Genomic DNA, 23,078 nt, shown 5'->3' on the forward strand with positions numbered 1-23,078 from the left:
AGTTTTTAATGGTCTAAGTATATAATATATCATTATAAAATACTGGTTGATCTGCGGACGCGCTTGGGGCTACATTTTACTGCTTATAATTTTATTCATGAACAAAAAAGTGGCTTCGGTAGTAACTGAAGCAAGAAACACCAATTTCTCATATTTTTGTTTACTTATTAAGGAATCGCATCCGTTTTCAAAATTTTGAAACATGTGAAGTAATTCTGCTCAAAAAATTAAAAAGATTCAGAAATCTATGAAATCTCAGTTGTTTTTTCGGACATAAGGTACAGAGGTTTTGTTAAGTAAAAGAGCATTCTGTACCGTTATTAAAGTAAATTCTTTAATTAAAAAAAAAAAACCTTAAAGCACAAAATTATTTTATAGTTCCCAAAAAAGATTTTCGTGAAAATGATAAATCTTAAAGTAAAACTGCAGCATAACTTCGAGTTTTACAAAACAACTAACCATCCTTAATTTCTCTAATTGTTCACTTCCAGGTTAGTGTTAAATTTACTTGTAACTTATTCAAATTTTTTTTTAGGTTGTATTACATAGTGTTCGAGTAGTTACTGTAGTTCTATAAAAACTGTTCATACCAAATGTCTACCCAAGACTCATGGATGTCTCCAGATTTGAGGCAAATGGTTGTCGGACAAATGTATATATAAATATGTATATGTGTAAATTAGTTATTTTTGTCTAACAGATTATGCTGAACATCTATTTGTATTATGCAGTAATAAGAATTTTTTTTTTAATATAGTAGGATAAAAACCTACTAAAATATGTAATTTAATGTTTGATTTTTTTTTTTTTTTAGTGAAGAGAAATTCAAAACTTATGGAAATCCATATGGCAAAACAAGTCATGAGTTGGAAAATTCAATCATAGAAAAAGCTCAATCTAGGGTACCTTTTTACATATTAAGAAAATAACTGTTAAATGATATTCAAATAATATTGTTTTAGTGGATTCCAATTGCAAAAAAAGTTGCTTTCAAGGCTTAATCTACTTAATGTTGGGATAACATGGCACAAACTTCTTAAAGCATGATACCTTCCATTAAGTTAAGCTATGGTTTTAAAAACATGATGAAACATGGTTTTTGTGATTTTCTGCAAGTAATATTTCTCAGTGCATTTCATTAAATGGCAAATATATAGTGGTAAAAGTTTGAGTAGATTAAAAGAATCAAATAATTATTTCAATGCAAATATCTCTAATATATTTAATTCTTTCAATTTTTGCTTTAGGATGACTATCTACAGATAGTGGCACGCTTAATACTTTCAATTAAAGAAGTCGGTAGTAGTAAGTTTTTCTTTAATGCTTTTGATTCAAATGTTTTGAAAAAGTATCTGTTTTGAAATTACTTAAATGAAAGTTTGTAATGAAATAAAAACTAGTACTTGGTATTTAAATATTGAAAACTTAAAGTTCTTATTTATTTACTTAAACCATTGAAATCATGCTTTAAAATAATTAATATCTTTAATTTACAAACACAAAAATCTTAGGTGGTTCAAACTTATCAGTACAGAATACCTCACAAAAAAATCTGACTAATGTAGGTATGTAGCTAAATGTTTTTCATGATTTTATACCAACTCTTTTACTAAGCAGTAAGAAATATTGCAAAACTAAATATTCTTTTTATAGGTCAAATGGTAAATACTAATGTCGGCAACCAGCTGATTCAGCAGCAAATGCAGACACAGGTTTTACAAAGTCAAATGGTTCGACCCAACACTATCATGGTCCCTGTGATGACTCAGCAAGTACTCAAAAATCTTCAAGACAATTCTTCATCTCAAGGTATGGCATATGTCTCTGCTGATCAGATGTTTTTTTGCAATGTTTAAAAAAAAAGAATAAGTTAAAATTTTTACCTAGTGAGTTTGAACCAAATCAGTGGTCAGCCTATGCAAGTCACATTGCAAGGTGGACAAATCATAAGTCAGCAAATTGGAGGACATAACTTGCAGTTGCAGCAGCAAAGACAAATTCAGCAGCAACCTAATCTAAATGCATTAAATATGATAGTTACATCAGTACCTAATGTGAGTCTTTGATTGTAAATTCCAATGTTTATTTTTTTTCAGTTATTCTAGTTTAGTCATTTGATATCTAAAGTTTAATTGAATATATTACACAGTGCTTAACTTTGTGATAATGCTGAAAGATTATAATAATCATTATAATTTTAGGTATCTACCCAGCAAGTTCTACATGTCTCCCAACATGAAATTTCTCAACAGCAAATGGCACTCCCCATATCTTCTCAGAATGAAGCTCTTGTATTAAAGCGCTATCAACTAGTTAAACAGCAACAACAACAGCAACTTCAACCTCAACAGCAGCATCAACAACAACAACAACAACAGCTTCAACAATTTCAGCAACTTCAACTGCAGCAACAGCTTCAGCAGCAAATACAGCAGCAGCCTCAACCGCACCAACAACAACTGCAACAACAACAACAACAACAGCAGCAGCAGCAACAGCAAATTCAGCAGCAGCAACAGCAAATTCAGCAGCAGCAGCAAATTCAGCAGCAGCAACAGCAAATTCAGCAGCAGCAGCAAATTCAGCAGCAGCAACAGATTCAGCAACTTCAGCAGCAAGGTGGGAGTGAATAAAAGTATATTTAATTTGAACCATTGAAAGAAAGATAAGAACTTAAGATTATCTAAATGCTATATTATTTTTCATGATAGTGCTCATATTTTAGGTGGTGTAATGGTGTCTAGTCAAAGTAATAACTTTTTACCTCCATCATCTAAAACAACTTTTATTCCAATGCAGCAACAAAAGCAGCCCCAGCCATCACCTTCTAATGTTATTTTTGTTTCATCTCCTCAGCAACCAAACCATCAACAACCTTCACCTTCTCCAGCATTTCAGGTACTTTCTAGTTTTTATACAATAAAACAAGATTTTCAGTTCAAATTTTAAAATTATTGCCAATATTGTTAAAAGATTTTTGAGTTTTTGTCATTATTTATAAGTCTCATTTAGATGCTTTTTTAATTTTACAGTCTGCACCTTCTCCTGCTTTCACTAACCCTCCCTCAGTGGGTCCATCAACAAGTCCACCTCAACAAGCAGATGAACAAGCTTATATAGAAAAGGTTTTCTTTCCTTCCAACATGCCAGCATGTAGAACCTACTTCTTAGTCAAGACTTAACAAAAAAAACAAGTTTTCTCTTCATTTTTAGCTAAAAGATATGAGCAAGTATGTTGACCCATTGACTGAAGCTATTGCATTGATGCAGAAAGGAGAAGGTGAGAATTATATGCTTAATCATTCATAAGTTCAAAATTGATCAGTCTGCGCCAAAGTTATATTTAGCTGTTAAAAAATCGTTCTTTTTAATTATAATTACAGTTGATTGATTTAACTCCATTTGGAATGTTTATGAAGAAATATTTCAAGAACCCTAATAATGATTCATGTATGTTTGTGTAGCTTTATGTATAATTGCGCCATAATAATGATTCATGTATGTTTGTGTAGCTTTTGAACTGGTCATTTAATAAAATTAAACAAAATGGTTAATGTTTCAGTTTAACAATTTTCTGAAGAATTTAAAATACCTTTAGAACACAAAAAAGGTCGTGACAAAATGGCTGGTCTTTTAGACATCATTACAAATAAAAATAGAAGGTATATTGTTTTTGTTAATATTAAATTGGTTTGTTATTTTCTTATTCATTGATGTTTGTATAAAAATGTGTTAAGGAAATTTTTCAAAAACCAAAAAACACACTCCTCAGTTGTTGTTGTTGTTTTTTTTTTTTTGCATTATTTGACAATGTAAAACTTAGACAATGAGCATGTTAGTTGTAAATTGAACAATTTATTAAAATAAACTTGATGTTTTTTTGGTGCTCCAAAAAAATCTTTTAATTTAACATAAGAAAACAAAAAGGTGAAAATGATATTTTTTTCTCTTTCAGAGTTGCTAACAATGTGTTAAGTAGATGTGAGTTAGCACTCAAGAGGTTGTTCCCTGTAAGTTTTAAGTTTTTAATATTTTTTTGTGTTAGGAGCTTAAATTTACAATGCATCCTTGCTGTGTTTAAATATAAAATATTTTTTTTGAACTTGAGTTGAGTGCTCAACTAGAATTATATGTTATTAGAACTAGTCTCTCAGCTTTGTATTGATGGCTATCAGAAAGTGGGCTCATAATACTCATAATTATCTTTAATTATCATAATCATCACACTTTTGCATCTCATGATAATTAAACGTAATCCTAAAAAATCAGTTTAAGTTTTATATCAATATTCTTTTAGGATGCCGAAGTCTCAAATACTCAAATGCCTGATACAACTACTGTTGAATCAATTCCAACTCCTCTTGCTAAAATACCCAATACTCTTCCAATTAAAGAAGCAGTAACAACAATGATAACATCTGCACACTTAATGAGTGAGGCACGTCAAAACATTATGCCAGGAATTGTCGCTCTTAATACTCCTATGATATGGTAATTTTTTAAAAATATGAGTTTTTTTTATTTTAAGATATTTTTAGATGACATATTGATAAAAAGTTTCATGCAGAGAATTCAATGAAAAGATTAAAATTTTGTCTATATTTGTTTTTGACTATTTGTTTTATAGTTATGCTTAAATTTTCTAACATTTATGCTTTTGGTTTTTATATAGTCCTCCTCCACCTTTTAAGCGTTCATGTAAGTTTAAACAACAAAAAAGAAAGTCCATTCTTCCTCACTCATTGCAGATGGAAGTGGTAAAGCTTCAGCAACGCTTTCAAATAAGAATTGATTCAACGCAAACTGCAGACACTGCCGGTGTTACATTGATATGTCGTTTTCGTAAGTTTTTCTTTAGTAAAGATGGGTTAAATATCCTACTTGATGTACCAAATGATTGTGCTGTTTTTTCTCTTAAGCAAGTTGTGATCTTAAATATTACTATGTATCTCTCTCACATATGTAATTCTAATTATAACACACTCACAAAGTAATTTTTTTTCCTATAGGACACAGTCAAGACAACACATGTATATTTATTCGTATATCAAGTAATTATCCTCATGAGGAACCAAGTTTCTATGTGGTGGACTCAGGTTTATTATCACTGTTTCTCAATAGACATCACTCTTGCACTCTTGCACTTTTTACAGAGTTTTTTTTTTAACACTATTATTTAAACTGTCATGTATGAAAATTAAAGTTTATATAAATAAAGTTTATAAAAAAGTCATAATGAAAACTATTTTATCTATAAACTTTGAAGCGGTTTTTCATTATTTTATTTACCTTTTATACTTCCATTCTATCTTTGTCAAACCTAAAGTAGCTACTTTTATAAATAGTTTATTAAATTTATTTAAATTTAATTACATAGTTAAATGAGAACATCATTTTTTAACATTATTGATCCCATCTTGTTTTTATTCATAAAAAGTTGTAAAGTATACATGATGATACATTTAAACCTATTTTATTTAATAGTTGTTTACATTTTTTTTAGAAGACTCAGTAAAAGCATCTCGTTCTCAAGATATCATACACAAAAAATTATCTCGACTTATAAACAAAAGAACTTTCACTACTGTTGTTAATGCTTGGGTAGGACTTTTAAAATAGTTTTTTGTTTCAGTAAACTGAGCTTAAACTAACTTAAACTTCAAATTTAAAAGCTTCTATATTTTCATTATTGTCATTAACAATATCATTTTATTATAGTTTAGTTTAATGAGTTCATATTTATTATTTAAGTTTTTTAAGAGTTCTTATCAAAAGAAATAAGAATATATATATATATATATATATATATATATTATTAGGAAGTACCATCGTATTTAACAATATTTTAACATAATTTATTTTTACTTCCAGCAACTTTAGTTGCAGACTGGTGTTGTTGTATATTTACAAATTAAATTGTTTGCAAATTATTGAATTAGAAAGTTGCCTTGTGATATGCTTCAAGTTTGGCATTAAAGCAAGTTATTTAATTAATAATGCTCTAATTAAATGTTGTTTTAGAAGGCTCCTAAAAAATTTTTTCTAGATTTTCTCTAGACTAAATTCTTTTAACTTCCAATTCCACAAATGTAGAGTTGATATAGGGTATATTGAGTTTATGGTCTAGTCAAAATAGCTAACATGGTTAATGCTTAATGTCGTAATTGTATTTACAATGTTGCTAGCATTATAGCTTATGGTAGATACAGCTGCTCTGTTTTGAATCCACTTGATAATATTTACTTTAAAATTTTAAGATTAACATTTATCTAATTTTTTTAAGTTTTTTTTTTTTCTTTTAATAACTGGCTGTAGTAAATTATAATTATTAAATCCCAACCTCTGCCAAATCCCCGGTCCCAAATTTTAGCTGAGTGATAAAAACTGATTGAAAGGTAAAGTTTTTGTAACTTTATTGTTAGGGTTGTTATAAATAATGAACTATTGAGCTTCATTTGTATGAATTTAAACCCTTTTAAAATGTTTTATGTCAAAAATGTTTATAATAATAGTTATAAGTGCAATATGATAACAGTAACTAATAACAATATTTTGTATAATAACAACAATTTTTGTAATGAGTTTTTCATCAAATTTTTTTTAATAATGTAGTTTTAGTAAAATAAATCTCAACATATAATATTTTTAAAAAGGTGTATTTTTCAAAGAAAAGTAACCTTTTCTTGCTCAGGAGAAAAGTTTGGAAGAAGATTAACTTGTTAAGAAGATGGCCAAAAGATGAAGTTCCCATGAAGTAATTCTCATACATTTATATAATTGAAATAAAGGATTTATTTGTACAAATATCTTTTACTTGAGTATTTTTTTTTTTTATTTATTTTTATTTGGTATAATCTAGGAAAAAGTAGATTTATCAAAGAAAATAATATAAAAATATTTGTAAGAAATTTTTTTCCTCTTTTTATTCAAAAATAATATTGTAAAAACAGTTACAATTTTGTTTTTTCTGTTTCTTTCTATTTGAATCAAAAGTGTCCTATATGATTTTGAAAGTAAGCATAGTTTTGTGGTGATACTGATGAGTTCTTTTATTAATATATTTTTCATTTTCTTTCAGTTAATTTTTTAAATTCTTTTAAATTATTTAATTTTTGTTTCTGCTGTTTGCTTTTTATCATTAGTTGTTTTTCTTTTTTTGCTTTAGAAGTTTTTATTTAAACTGTGAAATATAAGGGGAAAAAATAACTGAAATGGGAGACACATTTGAGTCATTAAACAAAAAGCTAATTGCATCTCCTTTCATGGCACAAGGAGAAGTAATAAAAGGTTTTGGGAGAGGAAGCAAAGAACTTGGTATACCAACAGCTAATTTTCCTGAAGCTGTTGTTCAAAATATACCAAGTGATATCACTGCTGGAGTTTACTATGGTTGGTCTCGTGTTGATAATGGGGAGATTTTTAAAATGGTGCTTAGTGTTGGTTGGAATCCATATTATAAAAATGAAAAGAAATCAATGGAAACGCATATTTTGCATGAGTTTGATAGTGATTTTTATGGATCTCTGTTGCGTATAATTATAACTGGTTACATTCGACCAGAGTTAAACTTTTCTTCTCTTAAGGAATTGGTTAATGAAATAAAAAATGACATTGAGATTGCACATACCAATCTTGACAAATTAGAACATAAATCATTTAAATCTCTAGATTTTATTAAAAAAGAAATTTGAAGTTAGAACAATATATTGAAAATGAAACATGCATGGATGTATATCTAGTAAGTTATATGATAAGATATAAAAACTATTTACATTATATTTAAATGCTTTCAAGTGTATGGATATAAATGCATAGGTGTTATATGGATTATTGTATGTGATATTTTAAATTTGTGCATTTAATTTTACTTTTTTAGCGTTTAAAATTTAAATTATAATTTTTAACATAAAATTTTGTTACATTCTTTTTTAAAAATTTTGTTGTTTTACTTTTAAACTTTGTGAAAAGATTTTTATAACATTTATTTATGAAGTTTTTTTATGATAAATATACTCCTGGTAATATAGTGTTTGTAAAATTAGTTTTTCTAGTAAGTTAAGTCTCTAGGGTTTTTAAACTAGAAATCTGAAATGGTATTTGTTTAAAAAAGAAGAAATATTATTGGATTAAATTGTTGTTTGAAATTAGAGTTTTAAAATAAAAATAACAGTAAACTGTTTATATGTGGTCAGCAAGCTGGCATTTCAGTCAAAAGAGAGAAAGTTAAAAATGATTGACAATATGAATGGCTCTTTTTTAACTGAAAAGTCAGCATATTCAATAAGTTTAATTCACAAAAATTCTGTACTAAATGTTTTTGGCTTTTTCTAAGTCATATAAAAGCAATGAATTCTGGGAAATTTCTTTACTTGTTAAGTAAAAGTTTTTCTAATATAAGAAGACTATCAACAGTTAACAGCACTTATGATAATGAAAAATCCAAACTTATTTGTGGATTTTTTCGACATGCATCAATATCATCTATGCAAAAAAACAAAGATAGCAATTCAACTGAGCAAGATGGTATACAGTTTACTCATTTTGGATATGAAAAAGTAGCAGAAAGCATCAAGTCAGATAAAGGTTTGTTATGCTGTAGATTTTTCACATTATACATTGTTTTCAAAGTCTATGAGGAACAAAGGGAAACACTAAATACTTTCAATTGATTTTTTTTTCACACAACTTAACAAATATAAGGTTAATCTAATATTATTTTTATTATTTTCGCTTTTAATGATTCAATCATTTAATTTTGTTAATACATAGTTCATGATGTATTTAAAAATGTGGCTGATTCATATGATCTTATGAATGACTTGATGAGCGCTGGAACACATAGGCTATGGAAGGATTTTTTTGTTCGGCGTTTGAATCTAAAACCAGGGATGAAAATTTTGGACATGGCAGGGGGAACAGGTAATAGCTAACTGAATATTCAGATCAAAAAAAATTTTTTTGTATAACTATATTTTATGAGGTTAGTTTTTTAAATTTTTTTTCTATTTAATGAGAATAAAATTAGAAAGACTTAAACCAAGAAACTTAGATCTATATTGCTCATTTTATTCAACCTCAAAAGTCTCTAGCTCTGTAAAGATCAAAGTTTTATTTTAACAATTTAGATCTTTTTTTTTTTTAGGAGATATTGCATTTAAAATGTTGGATCATGCACCATTATTGGGACAAAGTGTAGACATTGTTATTAGTGACATAAATCAACCAATGTTAGATGTTGGAAAGAAACGTGCCTATAAGTTAGGAATTGCTGAAGGTATGATATTTAAAGCTTAATTATGATTTATTAAAATCTAATTCTTCATCACTAAATATTGGTTTGTAATATTTTTTTGTGTAACTGGTTTTGTAAACTTTTAGGGCTTATTTAGAGTTTAAATGGATCAGGGCTGATGCCGAAAATTTACCTTTTGATGATGACTCCTTTGACTTGTACACTATCGCTTTTGGTATCCGCAATACAACGCATATCAATAAGGTTTGTGTCTGATGTAGCTTTATTTTGCATAACTTTTATTGCTTTCTTTCATTTTTTACTCCTGTTGATTAATCAATAATATTATATATTAGTATTTGCATCTTTTTTGTTTTAACATTGTAGGTCTTAGATGAAGCATATCGTGTTTTAAAACCTGGTGGTCGATTTTCATGCTTAGAATTTTCTAATGTTTCAAACCCTGTTATCAAAAGGTATTTATTTTTTTTATTCTTTAATTACAAAATCAATTTTTTTACTTTTTGTAAATGTTTATGGTATGACCAAGTTTTTTACTATTTTATAACAGCTTATTGTATTTCCAAGTTTTGTGTTAAAGTTAGTTCATTGTTTGTTAGCATATACGATGCCTATTCATTCCAAGTAATACCTGTTTTGGGAGAAATATTTGCTTCTGATTGGAAGTCCTATCAATACCTAGTGGAAAGCATTAGACAGTTTCCAGGACAGGTAAATTTATTTGTTACATATATATTTTTACCTATCTTTATATTTATTTATTATTGCTCAGAAGTCATATACACTAAACCGCAAAAGTAATACATTCACTTATACATTCCAATTATTTTGAAAAATGTTATGTATTTATCAGTTACAAAGATGATAATGTTTATTGTTATGCCTTTTATAGTCCATTTTCCTTACTCAAATTTGAAATTATGATAGCTTTTCATAAGTAGTATGTTTTAGCACTCCTAAAAGAAAAGTATGCATTGCTTTAAAATTATTTTAACAGTAGGAAAGATAGCTATCATTTGAGCAACACATCTGTTCACAATGCAACATACTAGATGAAATTTATATTGTGATGAATATTTTGCAATTTTTGCTTTCTCCAATGAAGGATTAGCAAATTCCAAACTTGCTAGAAGATTTGGAGTGTCTCATACAGCAGTAGGGTTCTACAAAGGTTTGCAGAGACCAACGATCATGATAGATGACTTGGCCAATGCAGACTGCAAGTTACTGATGCCATCGGGGACCAACTTTTTTTATTCTTGGAACACTGAGAGAACAGTTTACTACTGGACAAAGTCTACAAATACAACTTGCTGAGGTTCATGGAACTGCTGTTAGTCAAGTTACCATAAGAAGAAGACTTTGTTCTTTAAATTTTTAACCTCGGGTAGCAGCAACTGATCCCAGATTGTTTGTAGACCACCAAAGAAACAGACTAGCTTTTGCAAGGAGGCATATGAATTGGGAAAAACATGATTGGGAACAGGTCTTATTTACAGATGAGTCAAGGTTTTGCATTGTAAGCTGCCCAAGATTGTACAGAAAGCCAAAAGAAAGATATTTCACTTGTAACATTTGAGAAACCTCTTTACATGGAGGCAGCTCAGTGATGGTATGGGGTGGAACATCTTTAACAGTTCAGACAGACCTTTTTATTGTTGATGGTGGACATCTGACTTCTCCACAATACATAGCAGATATTTTAGAACCTTTTGTGGTACTTTTTGCACTGTACATTGGAGATGGATTCCTTCTTATGCAGGATAATGCTAGACCATATGTGCCACATATTGTTACTAATAAAAAAAATTTTAATGATCTTAATATTCAGGTTTTGGAGTGGCCAGCTTCTAATCCAAATATGAACCTAATAGAGCATCTTTGGGACATAATTGGATACCAGGCTAGAAGCAAAAATCCACCACCTAACAGGTTAGATGAGCTGCGATAATGTCTTATTTTATGTGGAAGATACACCTCAAGAATCAATCAGATCTCTAATTGAAAGTAAGCCACAGATCTGTCAGGCTGTAACAACATCTAAAGGTGGTAACATTAAACAATTAAAATAAATCAAAGACAATTAAAATAAATCGGAATATATAAGTAGCGTGTAAATTTTGCTGTTAAGTGTATATTCATTGAATAAATATGACTTCTGTTTAAAAAAGAAATTCAATATAGTATATATTAAACTTGATTACTTTATTATACATTCCCTTATATTTTAAATTAATTTTTCTTTGAATGATGTGAAACTTATAGTTATGTAAAACAAGAAAATAATATCCTATAAAACGTTTAGTTAAAATCAAAAGCTTTTATAGCAGGTAAATTAGTTAATATGAAAAAATTTTCAGTAAAATGTTCCATTGTTAAAGCCCTTCTTCTCAGGTAAATATCTTTAAACTGAGATGCTAGCAAAGAAACATCTCAGTTAATAGTAAAGACATTATGATGCAAATAGTTGGAAATTTTAAAAACAAAAATTTTTCAGGAGGGCCATGAACTACCATAAAAAAAGATAACTTTTTAACTTGTCCAAAGCTGATCCTTGAAAAACTTTAAATTCTGAAATAGCTCAGAATTAAAGCAAAATGGCCTGTAAACACAACAAAGCAAAGGTATACAGATCTTTATATATAACAAATTATTTAACATAATTAATTAATTATTATTGGAAATGAAATTGTAATACTAAATTATGAATTAAATAATGTGAGATGATAAACTAATTAGCTGAAAATTATAAATTTTTGCTTTTATTTACAATAACTATATAAGTATAAACATTAGGTTGGACATAATAATAGTAGTAATGATTCTTTAATGTTATGCTGCAAATAACTTATTTAGTTAACAACAAAATAATATAAAAGTAATTAAACAATAATAAAAAAATTAATATTTCTTTGGATGCCCCTGGTTTTTCATTATAGCTTTGCACCTATTCGGCATGGAATTAAACAGATTTTGACAACGCTCTAAAGGAATAATTTTCCAAGCATTCTGAACAACATTCTATAACTCTTGCTAACTTTTTGGTTTTTCACTATTAACAGCCTCTTTTACATCTGTCTAAAGGTTTTTGATTGGATTGAGATCAGGTGACTTCACAAGTCAATTTTTAAATACAATTCTATTCCTCATAAACCAACTTTTCACTCTGCGACGGGTATGCTTTAGGTAATTGTTTTGTATATAAACTCATTTGAGTGGCATATCCTCCTCTGCGTAGGGCAATTTGGCATTTTGTAATATTTCGAGATAAATAATTTTATCCATAATTCCATCAATCTTGTTAGACGGTCCGAAGCCATAATAAGAAAAGTGAGCCGAAATATGTGTGCATTTGACCAAATAAAATAATTTTGGTCTTCTCATACCACAAAATATTACGCCATTTTGAAACAAGCCAATTTACATGCAATTTTGTAAAACTCAATCTTGCTACCACGTTCTTTTTTTTCAAAAGGGGAAGTTTTCTTGGGCTTCTGGCGACTAATTAAACTTTTTACTTACCGCCTGCATACTGTTCCCGAAGAAACGTTTAAATTTAAACTATATATAACCTTATATTCTTTTTATTTTAGGAAGAATTTGCTGATTTGGTATATGAAGCTGGCTTTAGCAACGTCACGTTTGACAATCTAACATTTGGCGTTGTTTCAATTCATGATGGTTTTAAACTTTAAATGATGTTATTTAATGTTTTTACATTAGAAAATTATCATTAAAAGTGAGTTTCTGTTGGCTTTCATTATAAATTCTCTCCTAATATATGGATTAGTATCCGAAGACTGGAAGCTAGTTAAGCTTCAATTTTTTGTTGTAATACTAAAAATTTTTCAGACATTTAAACTTGTTTTCAAAAATTTTTGTATAGTTTTTTAAGGAGCATATACTTCTAAAAGAGAATTTACTTCTCTACTATTTCTGTTAATTTTCTATATGAGTATACCATCTGCCATATCTAAAACTTAACTGGTGTAAAAGATCAAAGAGTATTGAAAAATAATTCAAAAACTTATGTGTTAATTTGAACTTATTTTAACCGAATTTTCAAACTGCTGTCGATAATTTATTTATCGCGCAAATTTCATTAACTATTTTTAGCGATTAATTAAATGAAATGAAAATGCTAATAGAAACTGTTTTCGAAAATAAGGTCTGGTTCTCTAGTGTAGGATTTTGTTTTTGTTTTCAGTACTATGGCAACAGTCTTGTTTTCGTAAATATATATTCGTTACATAACATTTTAAGATTACCATGAAAGATTTTGGTACGTTTGTGAAACCCTATTTGATCTTGTCGGTCTCCTTTAGCGGCTAGAGAATAAGTTTTTTTTATTATGATTTTATCTTCCGAGGTAATAAAAGTTCATAAAACACGTGGGGGTTACTTGAATTACTCTTACTATCTTTTTGCTTTTTCATGCCGAGATTTTCCTTTGAATGTTTTCAAAAAAAGTTTGTCTCGCCACAAAATAACACTTAAGCAACTCTCAATAACAATATTAAATATTAAATATCTACGGATATTTGAGTGGTGAAATTATTAACAATCGTTGACTCAAGAGTAACTCAAGTTTATAAGAATTTTAAATTAATTATTTTTATCTTTTTTTTTTTTTTCTTATAATTTTAGTAAAATTTTAAAATAACAGATTTTTTAAATAATTTAAAAAGTGAGCAACTAAACCTCAAACTTTAAAGTTTTTTAAATAGAAAGACATTTTCATCGATGTAATTTCGAAACTAATTGATTTAAAGGCTTAGAATGAACGTAAACACTAATCGCATTCCTTGCATAAAGATTTGGAAAATTTTTGTAATCATTTTCTGCCCAACCCGTCTTAGGACACCTATTTTCGATTGTTTTTGTTTTTTTTTGCTTTTTTTTGTTTGTTTTTTTCTGCCCGTAGAACTGATAGCTGAACCTATTTCAATTAAAAGGGAAACTTTAACGTTGGAGCAATTTGTCAGGTTTTACGTGAAAGGTTTTCGTAGGTTGACTATTAAAACAAATGAGAAAGCTGAAGAACTTTTTGATATTTCTACGTTCAACTTACATGTAATTAAGTTCAATAATTATTTCAGAATTGCAAACCGGATGTAAATTTATATTCTTTTGGTGTTTTTCGTTTTATTTACAGGAACCTAATGAGTAAAATCTATTTTTAGATCTGTTTATTGAGTATTCGGTAGTGTATTGAAAATCAACTCGTGAAAGGAAACTTGCCATGAATTAAACTTGAATTAAATGCGAATGAATAAATCATAAGTCATTCATTCATAAATATATAATAATATATCATATTGAATGTCTTCAAATAGGTTTGGAAACATTGATTGGGTTACACAGGAAAATAGCAGTCGGAGATATCACTTACTAGAATGCTTTTGAAGAAGAATTTTTTGATTTGAACCTTTTGATACTCTTTTAATAAAGTATGGTTTTTTTTTTTAAGTTTTTTATTGGGCAGGGAAAATTGAAAGTGTTGTCTTCAAACCATCGCTTACCACAGATACTACTTTTTCTAGCGGTTTTCATTTTTTGAACGTTTTTTTAGTATTTTTTGAATTTGATACGGTATCAAACTCCTTAATTTCCTTTTTTTAGTTTGCGTTTTAAAAGTGGAGTAATCGGAGGAAGCAGAAGACATATTTATGGAACCAACGCACTATAACCTGACAAATGTTAAACCAAGTTATGCCTTTTTTGAAATACCAGCAACGAAAGAAATCCCGTCCTGGTTCTCCATCTTGTTTGCCAGCATTAACGGCGGAGGTTTTTGTTTAAACACATTGTCGCTGTGGTTGTTGGCAACGCGCAAGTTTGTCTACAGATACAAGATTAACGCTTTTATAGTATCGCTATGTGTGTCCGATTTCTTAGTATCTTTGGCAAGCTTTTATTTTCTCGGTACAATGAACGCAGAAAGCCTTTCAACATTTTCAAAGCGAGTTGCGACTATTATATTTAGCTTTTCTCTGGAGACTTCTCTAATGAGTCTTTGTTTCTTAAGTTTGGAAAGATTTGTGGCCATTTGTAAACCATTCAGATATAGTGAAATTTTATCTAAAAAAAGAGTAGTCCTAATACTTCTGCTAGGATGGATATTTTGTTTCGGGCTGCTTGGTGTTCAAGTTTTGTTTGGCTTTGTTTATAAAAACCATCATTACGTTTATTTCAACTGGATAGTTTTTATATGCCTGTCAAGTACATCTATATTGCTACTTGTTGTTGTGTACACTTATCTCATTTACGAAATTCATCGTCATTCGTTACATATAAAGTCTTGCTCGATTTCTTTAAAACCGGATGGCTTACCAACAGACTCCGGAAGCGATTACACAGCTTCTGATTCTAAAACTGAAGTTACTCTTGCAACCAGTAGTTGCAATTCAACACCTTCTCTTTTACCTAAGCAGAGACGGAGTTTCGAAGTATATTTAGAAAACACGAATGATCAAGCCGTCAACCGAAAATTAACAAACGCAAGAGCGGAGCAACAACAACTTTTACGAACGGCTTTAAAAAACTCAAAATATGCTCGCGCAAGTTCACGGCGTAGGAAGACCGTGCGCCAACAACTTATAAGAAGAGAGAGGCGCTCCGTTTTTTTATGCTTTAGCATTGTGGTTGTCTTTACTGTAAGTTGGCTGCCAGTGATTGTTTTTTTTATTCAATGCATCATTTCAAATACTTGTGAAAACAACGACCAGTTGCTTTTCATTTGCTCGTGCTTAGTGTCTTTAAATTCGTTACTAGACCCTCTTATGTACTTTATACTTAAAAGAGAATTTAAGGACTTCTTGTTTCGTAAAATTTGCAGAATCTCATCACGATCTTCAACACGAACTGCAAATAGTAGTTTGCACAGTCGAAAAGATAGCAGCGTAAACTTTATGTAAATAACTAAATATCTTATTTTTTAAAATTAAAGTTATATTTTCTTGATATCTCTTCTCCTTGACATTACACTTAAATATTTATTTAAATAAAGAATTTTAATCCTAAAGGTTTGATTACTGTTGTCGCATCATTTTTTTTAAAACCAGAGTATTCGATTTTAGTAAATTCCCTGATTCAACAACAACAATCTCCCCACTCATTTCATTTACAACTTTTTAAAATTCTTTTTAGTACTATTTTTTTTTAAAATTTTAAACATTGAAATATTTGAAATAAAACTTAAAAAGCAAATTTGCTCCAAAATATTTATCGACTTTCAATCAAACGTAATGCAATAAATGATCCGTAAATACTCTTCCGTAAATGATCCGTAAATACTCTTCCGTAAAAACGCAGCATTTTTTTGAAAAAATTAAAAAAATACGTTTTGGAATTTTATGTAAATATATATATATATTTTTTATCACGGAGTTATAAAAACAATGTTTTTAATCGTTGAAAAAAAATTAAGTGAAAAGGACAAAAAATAAATAAAATGTGGAAACAATATCTCCATTATTCTCCTGGAAACAATATCTCCATTATTCTCCTGGAAACAATATCTCCATTATTCTCCTGGAAACATAAACATCGTACTCCAATTCAACAGGCATTAGGTTGACATAAGATAAACGGTCAAATTGTACAATTTCGATGCATCATATTGAGTGTATGAACTACTAAAATTAGTACTCGATATGCCATTTTACTCGATTTTTTTAAGTTTTTTCAGTGAGCCCTTGTAAGCTGAGAAGTAATTACTTAAGTAATAATCGTTACCAGCTTTAGTCCAGACGAAGTGAAATAGTGTTCTACTAGTAGGACTACGGTAAATAAACTCCAAATTATTGTTCTTCAAATCCAAGTAATTACAGTAGGTAGTTATTAATAATATACGCTTTTTGTGCGTTTAAAAAAAAGTTAAATTGCAGAACGCAACTCGCTCATCGCAGTCAGAGAAGTCAGCTTCAGCGAAAAAATATTTTTTGAAATGTTGTTTAATTACTAATCTTACTAAAAATGCAACAACTTTATATTTGGGATGCACTAAAGCTTGAATATAACCAAATTTATTACTTTGAAGTACCCTTATAGTTGTTGGTTTTTTGAACTTTTTAAAGTAATTACTTTATCGATGCTCAATTTAAAAAACCTTTTTAAAATCAAAAAACAACTAACTTAGATTTAAATATTAAAAGTCTCAAACTTTGAATATTTAACAGCCTATGACATATCCACATCTCAAAAGAAAAAAGCATAAAAAATTAAGCATCAAAAAGGCTCACAATAAAAAAAAAAAATTTAAATCAAGACAAATTTGATTGTCTCTTGATCAATTTAGTAACTTGTCACGATAAAATAATAAAACTTTGGATACATCGACTTTATTACAAATTTTACCGAAACTTCAAAAAGTGTCGTGCAAAAAAATCATCTGAACACAAACTCAAAATGAAGAACAACGCTTAAAATATAAAACAGAATAGATCCAGAAACACAGCCTCTTGTCGAATCAATCGAAAGAGTGATCTGTTTTGGTGTCCAAGTAAGTCTGAATCCAAGTTTGACTTCGTGTCTGCGTCTTAGACACACAAAGTAGGCTCTTGAGGAGCTTTCAGCAAAACTAGAATTTAAAGTAAAAGTAAATTTTGTTAGTGGGCAATTACTATCATTAGTGGAAAAGTGTTAATTTTTTTCTTAATATAAGTTGATTAAAAGCTTGTTAAGAACGAATGCTCCTGTAATGTGCAACCACATATAAACTGTATTTGATGTTAAGTATATCAATTATCGATAAGTAATTTAAAATATAAAATGACATTCAAATATGTCTTTTTTTGAAAATGGCGCGTTGCTTTTAAAACATGAAAAAATTGTTTTAGTACAAGTTATTGGTCTTTAACTTAATTTTTTTAGTACAAAGAAAATTTCGGTTTTACACTGATATTAATTGCCCCGAATGATTTCACACGTTAGTTCGATTTAAATTTTTAATCTGATTCTTCAACACCAATACATTTCCATGTGTGTGATGTCTTGAAGTTGATTCTCCTTTTGCGAGTTTGAGTCAGCCATCTTGCTGCTACTCTGTAAAATAAGTTTAGATTAGATTAGGTTTTAATGGTTGGTTTAGTTAAATTTTGATCAACATATAAGCAATCAAGAGTTCTACAATTTTTTTTTTAAGCTGCAACAATTGCAATTGCAACTTAACGCCCCTAAAGAAATGATCTATATGGTGATAAAGATGGCTTTGCTGGTTTTAAAAGACATTTATAATTTGACAACTTTTCTTCTCCTGGCATCAACAGCAACTCTTAAGTTGAAAATCCATTTTGAATTCGATTAGGCTCCCGCTGGAATCTTTAATGTCATACATAAATGCCAATTGTATCGAAGTTTCAAGGAACAAAAAAAAAACAAAAAACAAAAAAAAACGGTCGAACTTTTTTTGAAAAATGGTATAATGATTTAAAAAATTTCAGTCAAGTTTTATAACTCTTCAGAACTTTTTGGAACAGTTTCAGAATGCTGAGAAATAGTGAAGAAAGTGTTTGATTTTAGTGCATTCTTTAAGTGTCTGGCAATAGGTCTATATTTTGCTTTCATGAATGCAAAACCATTCCATGGGTATCTAAAATAATCAAAACAAACTTACAAGCTTACTTAAAGGATTTCTTTTGTCGATAATAGTTTGATCTTTAACTATCTTAGGTTGCGCCCTTTAATTCTGTGGACTTAATTAGGCATTAATTTACAGCGAAATTCAGCTAATTTACAGTCCCCCCCCCCTCTTCCCCCTCATCCTTCTAAAAATGAAAAATATTCCCTTAAGTTTGTGAAATTTGGTTTGGAACTGAATTTTTAATAATCTGTTTTTTTTCCATTTTTGCAGCTTTTTTGACTACTGTGGCGCGTTTCTATTTTAAGTCATCGCCTTGATTTAGTAAGAGGTTATTCTCCCCCTTCATAAATAAATATTTAAAAAAATTAAATATTTAAAATAAAGTTTAATTTTATTTCAATTAAAAATTGAATAATTTTAAATATTTAAAAAAAAAAATTAAAAACAAAACACAAATATTTTCTTTTATAGTTACGATTGTTTTTTTTGTTTTGTTTTTGTTTTTTTCTTTTTTTACTTTAAAGAAATCGAATTTGTTATCTGTCAAAATAATTCGATGAAAACTCCTCCTCTTTTTAAACCCCCATTTATTAGGGCGGAAAGGAAGCTCTTTTTAACTTTCATCAAATAGCTTAATTCATTTCAATCATTTGAATAAACACAATCACTCTACAAAATAACTGCCATTATTATCAACTACAATTCTCTATTCAATACACAAGAAATGTAATCCATCCTTGTAATTGTATAATTTACATCCTTGTAAAAACTACCTGGCTGTGCCTCGAAGAGTTTACAAACGTTGACTTCGAGTTGGCAAACATCATCGAAACTGATTTCTGACATTTGAAATAGCAGGGCACGGAAAAGCCGTGAGTGGCCGTGCATTGTCGTTCAGAAAGTAAGTCTTTTGGTGCTGTGGATGCGTTTGACTGACTTTCTGCCTGAGTCTTTCCAGTTGTTGAAAGTAATATTCAGCCGTTATGGTAGTGTTTGGAGGAAGAAACCTGAAATGCACGATGATTCTGCCATTCTTCAGCGTCAACCCACTGACACTTTTGTATGGTTTACATAAAACCCACTTCTAACTGCCAATTGTTAAGTGGTCTAATCAGTCAAAGCGTCGCTTTTTGGAGAGCAAAAATTTGTTGATGTCCAAGTGAATGTCTTTGTTAAGCTGTCACAGAAACTAAAACTTTCATGTAGAAACTAAATTCCCAACTTTAGAATCTTTCCCAATGAATGAAGACAGTGCAGTATTAATATGTGAGAATATTGGAGTGTGGTGGCTATACAGTGGCTTGTGAGCCTTGAAACCTTCTCCACCATATCGTGCATTGCTTCAGAAACAGCTTCAGTTGGACTACCGGATCTTGAACGATCTTCAAGTTGAAAGTCATTGGAACGAAAATGTTGAACACGAATTTGATAAATATGTTTGGTATTACTGGATTGGCCTAGGGCTTGCCACATGTTTGTTCGGTCTAACTGGGAGAATGACCAAGCTGGAACTCATATAAGATGCAGTGTTTAATATAGGATTATTGACCTTACATTTTATGTCAAGTGAATCACCTGTACTCGTTTATTTAGTTGCGATGAAGTTCCATACATTAAAACAGAACATTCTAGAAAATCATAGAACTTCCCATGTTTTAATGAGATTCATTTGTAATGGCACAAGTGCGTAAGGACTTTTTTTCCAAACCAATAGTATTGTAAATTGTATTTTATTTTCATTCACTCGATTTAGTTATCGAAACTATCTTGATTGAAATCAATTTTAAATAACGATTACTCCGTCATCCATATGGTTTGGGATTATAATTTTAAATCTTTAAATATTTTTTGAGAATACGGGGATTAAAACCAATACAAGTCTGAAGAAAACTATTAAGACCGTTGGTGTGAGGACGGAGAATTAAATCAAAAGCAACGATCGGACGATGATGTACACACAATGACTCATCAACCTGCTATATAAATAAATGATAAAGCAAAAAGAAGAAAAGCTCAAAACAACTGGGAAAAGACGTACACTTGAAGACTAATCATCCTGCCATATAAATTAATGATAAAGCGGAAAGAAGAGAAGTTAAAAACAACTGGGAGAAGACGTAAGCAAGAAGACTTATCAAGCCGTCATGTAAATAAGCTATAAAGCGGAAAGAAGAAAAGTTAAAAACAACGACTGAGAATAGACGTATATCGAGATAACGATAACGAGAATACATACGGAGACTCATTCAACCTACCATATAAATAAATGATGAATAAGCATTGCAACCGAAAAACAAACAAAAGCTATAAAAAGCTCAAAGAATAGGGTTTTATAGTAGGACAGGAGTAGAAAGTAGAAGAAGACAGAGTTTTAGAGAGGGGAGTTGGAGTTTTACAGAGAAGTAAAAATAGAAAAAGAAGAAGTAATTTTTGGTAAACAGAAGAAGTAAAGAATTAAACAGAAGTCAGAAGAAATATTTATTAAAGTAAACGAAAACTTTAGCCATTTTAAATAAAGAAGAAGAAGAGATATTTATTTAAAGAAGAAGAATAAAAAGAGTAATTGATAAAAACAGCATTGAACTCCACAAGTGGAGTAAAAGAGTATTATTTCTATTTTATAAATGTAACGAATAAAAGAATGCTAACCATTACACACTAATAGAACTTTTGTTGAGATATATTTTGTAATAGAATATACTGAGGACGGTAAATACAACCTTAAATTTTTAACGATTTAACATAGCCCAGTCCTAACCAAATAGTCCCCAAACCTCGCCCTTTCCTAATTAAATCATCCCCACACCATCAGCCTCAATCCCAATCTCTAGATCAAAAAGATAACCCCTTACTATAGGTTTAATTACAAAAATATCATTATTAGATATTTTGTAATTGATAAATAAAGACATTTTTGGGCTTACACGTTGTTTTGTTTTGTTTTTTTTTTTAAAAAAAAAAAAGAAAAAAACCGATAGATTGAGTAGTATTTTGCTTTAAAGTTTTTTTGCTAAAAAATTTGAAGCTAGTGTTAAAACTATCGTACTGAATGACACATATAAACATCATTAATTAAACCATAATGACAGCAATTATGTCTGCGCGGAATGATTGTTAAATCATGTTCCACCATTCGGGCTGAAAGTTTTTTTGCGCTCGATATAATTGTGACCAGTAACAGGTACATTACCCAATAAGAAAATTTTATTGCAAAGCATATTTATTTAAAAACATCTAAAAACAACATTATCCATCAAAAGCTTTTTTAACTGATTTGTTTTTTGCGGCAATTTATCTTCTAACAGCTTTTTAGCAATTCAATTAACATCGATATGCTCTATTTTATCATCTGCTAAAAGATAAAATACTTAAATTATTCATTTTGGTCTTAAGAATAGTTTTTATCCACTACAATTGATTTAAGAAATACTTAGAAACATTTTTAAAGCTGAGTTGCGTTAGAATGGAGATCATTTGTCTTTAGAATTGGAGATTTTGAAAATGCATCATCATTAAATTAATTTAATTATGCCTAAATTGGAGACATTCTTTTATCAAAACTGATCCTAAACCAATCTTATATGTATTAGATAAATAAACTTGCATTTTCTATTATTAATTAGCTTCGTCACAAGTTTTCTTTAAGAATAAATTTGGAAGCTATATTATCGTATGCAGATTTACTTTTCTGCTAAAAAGTACATCTATAAAATTACAGAAAATTTATTAACATTAAAATCTGTTATTTTATCAAACTGTGCATTTGTTAATGTTCTTCATTAAATTGCTTTTTCTTAACGATTCTTGCAGTATTAAAAGTTCGAAAATTCACAAAATATTTTTTTGTTCTTTGATATTTTTTTCTCCTATACTCTAATATATATATATATGTATAACACTTTATTTAACTCGTGTAAACACTTTTGTAAAAAAAAACATAATTTTTATGAAGTGCCATCAAGTGATCGCTATCAGTAAGCGATCGCTATCACTAAGATTAAAAATCCCGTGATTTAAAAAAATCTTAAAATTGTTTTTGTATAATTTTTCTTGATTTCGAATAAAATAGATTCTTTTAAGATAGCAAAAGAAAAAAAAAAAATTGTTTTTTAAAAAATGTAAAGAATTAAAGAGGGCTGGTATTAGCAATTGACATTTGAATATTTTAGAAAACTTTCAGATGAAAAACTGTCCAGAGTTTTTTCTAAAGAAAGTTGGAGCATGCGATAAATTGCTCCCAGC

The 23,078-nt window shown here is 29.2% G+C and overlaps 4 protein-coding genes across 7 annotated transcripts; all 4 read left to right on the plus strand.

Moving 5' to 3' along the window:
* Positions 1-62: 62 nt before the first annotated feature.
* On the plus strand, positions 63-6,804 carry LOC145184113 (uncharacterized). 3 transcript variants are annotated; one of them, XM_090092844.1, is made up of 19 exons: positions 63-278; positions 536-652; positions 815-902; positions 1,248-1,305; positions 1,512-1,565; positions 1,654-1,809; positions 1,888-2,054; positions 2,202-2,516; positions 2,574-2,619; positions 2,726-2,898; positions 3,033-3,125; positions 3,214-3,280; positions 3,599-3,662; positions 3,956-4,010; positions 4,298-4,491; positions 4,673-4,842; positions 5,010-5,096; positions 5,504-5,601; positions 6,692-6,804. In XM_090092844.1, the coding sequence occupies exons 2-19, from the start codon at positions 594-596 to the stop codon at positions 6,713-6,715; spliced, it is 1,968 nt and encodes a 655-aa protein (XP_089948970.1). In that variant the 5' UTR covers positions 63-278; positions 536-593; the 3' UTR covers positions 6,716-6,804. The 3 variants fall into 3 exon arrangements, with proteins under 3 accessions (XP_089948970.1, XP_089948969.1, XP_089948968.1); XM_090092843.1 differs by having other exon boundaries at positions 536-666; positions 2,202-2,619; XM_090092842.1 differs by having other exon boundaries at positions 2,202-2,619.
* A 407-nt stretch (positions 6,805-7,211) lies between these two features.
* Positions 7,212-8,174, plus strand: LOC145184263 (riboflavin kinase-like). The gene has a single exon (XM_080059889.2). The coding sequence runs from the start codon at positions 7,212-7,214 to the stop codon at positions 7,689-7,691; it is 480 nt and encodes a 159-aa protein (XP_079916015.2). The 3' UTR covers positions 7,692-8,174.
* On the plus strand, positions 8,120-13,186 carry LOC145184117 (uncharacterized). 2 transcript variants are annotated; one of them, XR_016454071.1, is made up of 7 exons: positions 8,120-8,583; positions 8,770-8,919; positions 9,143-9,274; positions 9,379-9,496; positions 9,620-9,708; positions 9,853-9,964; positions 12,847-13,186. XR_016454071.1 is itself a non-coding variant. In XM_080059704.2 (7 exons), the coding sequence occupies exons 1-7, from the start codon at positions 8,346-8,348 to the stop codon at positions 12,946-12,948; spliced, it is 930 nt and encodes a 309-aa protein (XP_079915830.2). In that variant the 5' UTR covers positions 8,120-8,345; the 3' UTR covers positions 12,949-13,186. The 2 variants fall into 2 exon arrangements, 1 of the variants encoding a protein (XP_079915830.2); XM_080059704.2 differs by having other exon boundaries at positions 9,390-9,496.
* Positions 13,187-14,348: 1,162 nt separating this feature from the next.
* LOC145184116 (uncharacterized) lies at positions 14,349-16,277 on the plus strand. Its single transcript, XM_090092845.1, has 3 exons — positions 14,349-14,367; positions 14,590-14,703; positions 14,876-16,277. Exon 3 carries the CDS (start codon positions 14,923-14,925, stop codon positions 16,168-16,170), a length of 1,248 nt encoding a protein of 415 aa, XP_089948971.1. The 5' UTR covers positions 14,349-14,367; positions 14,590-14,703; positions 14,876-14,922; the 3' UTR covers positions 16,171-16,277.
* Positions 16,278-23,078: the final 6,801 nt, after the last annotated feature.

This window comes from Hydra viridissima, unplaced genomic scaffold (assembly GCF_058129835.1).
Source record: "Hydra viridissima isolate aposymbiotic clone 2 unplaced genomic scaffold, HvirCarnegie_v1 scaffold_7, whole genome shotgun sequence".
In the NCBI taxonomy this organism is placed as follows: Eukaryota; Metazoa; Cnidaria; class Hydrozoa; order Anthoathecata; family Hydridae; genus Hydra; species Hydra viridissima.

Bases quoted from the DNA above. Each gene is read 5' to 3' on its own strand.
- LOC145184113 (XM_090092842.1), top strand. From the start codon at position 594: ATGTCTACCCAAGACTCATGGATGTCTCCAGATTTGAGGCAAATGGTT. The intron at 903-1,247 runs GTACCTTTTTAC...TTTTTGCTTTAG, and splicing joins TAGAAAAAGCTCAATCTAGG to GATGACTATCTACAGATAGT. The intron at 5,097-5,503 runs GTTTATTATCAC...CATTTTTTTTAG, and splicing joins TTTCTATGTGGTGGACTCAG to AAGACTCAGTAAAAGCATCT.
- LOC145184117 (XM_080059704.2), top strand. From the start codon at position 8,346: ATGAATTCTGGGAAATTTCTTTACTTGTTAAGTAAAAGTTTTTCTAAT. The intron at 8,584-8,769 runs GTTTGTTATGCT...GTTAATACATAG, and splicing joins AAGCATCAAGTCAGATAAAG to TTCATGATGTATTTAAAAAT. The intron at 9,709-9,852 runs GTATTTATTTTT...ATTGTTTGTTAG, and splicing joins TCAAACCCTGTTATCAAAAG to CATATACGATGCCTATTCAT.
- LOC145184263 (XM_080059889.2), top strand. From the start codon at position 7,212: ATGGGAGACACATTTGAGTCATTAAACAAAAAGCTAATTGCATCTCCT.
- LOC145184116 (XM_090092845.1), top strand. From the start codon at position 14,923: ATGGAACCAACGCACTATAACCTGACAAATGTTAAACCAAGTTATGCC.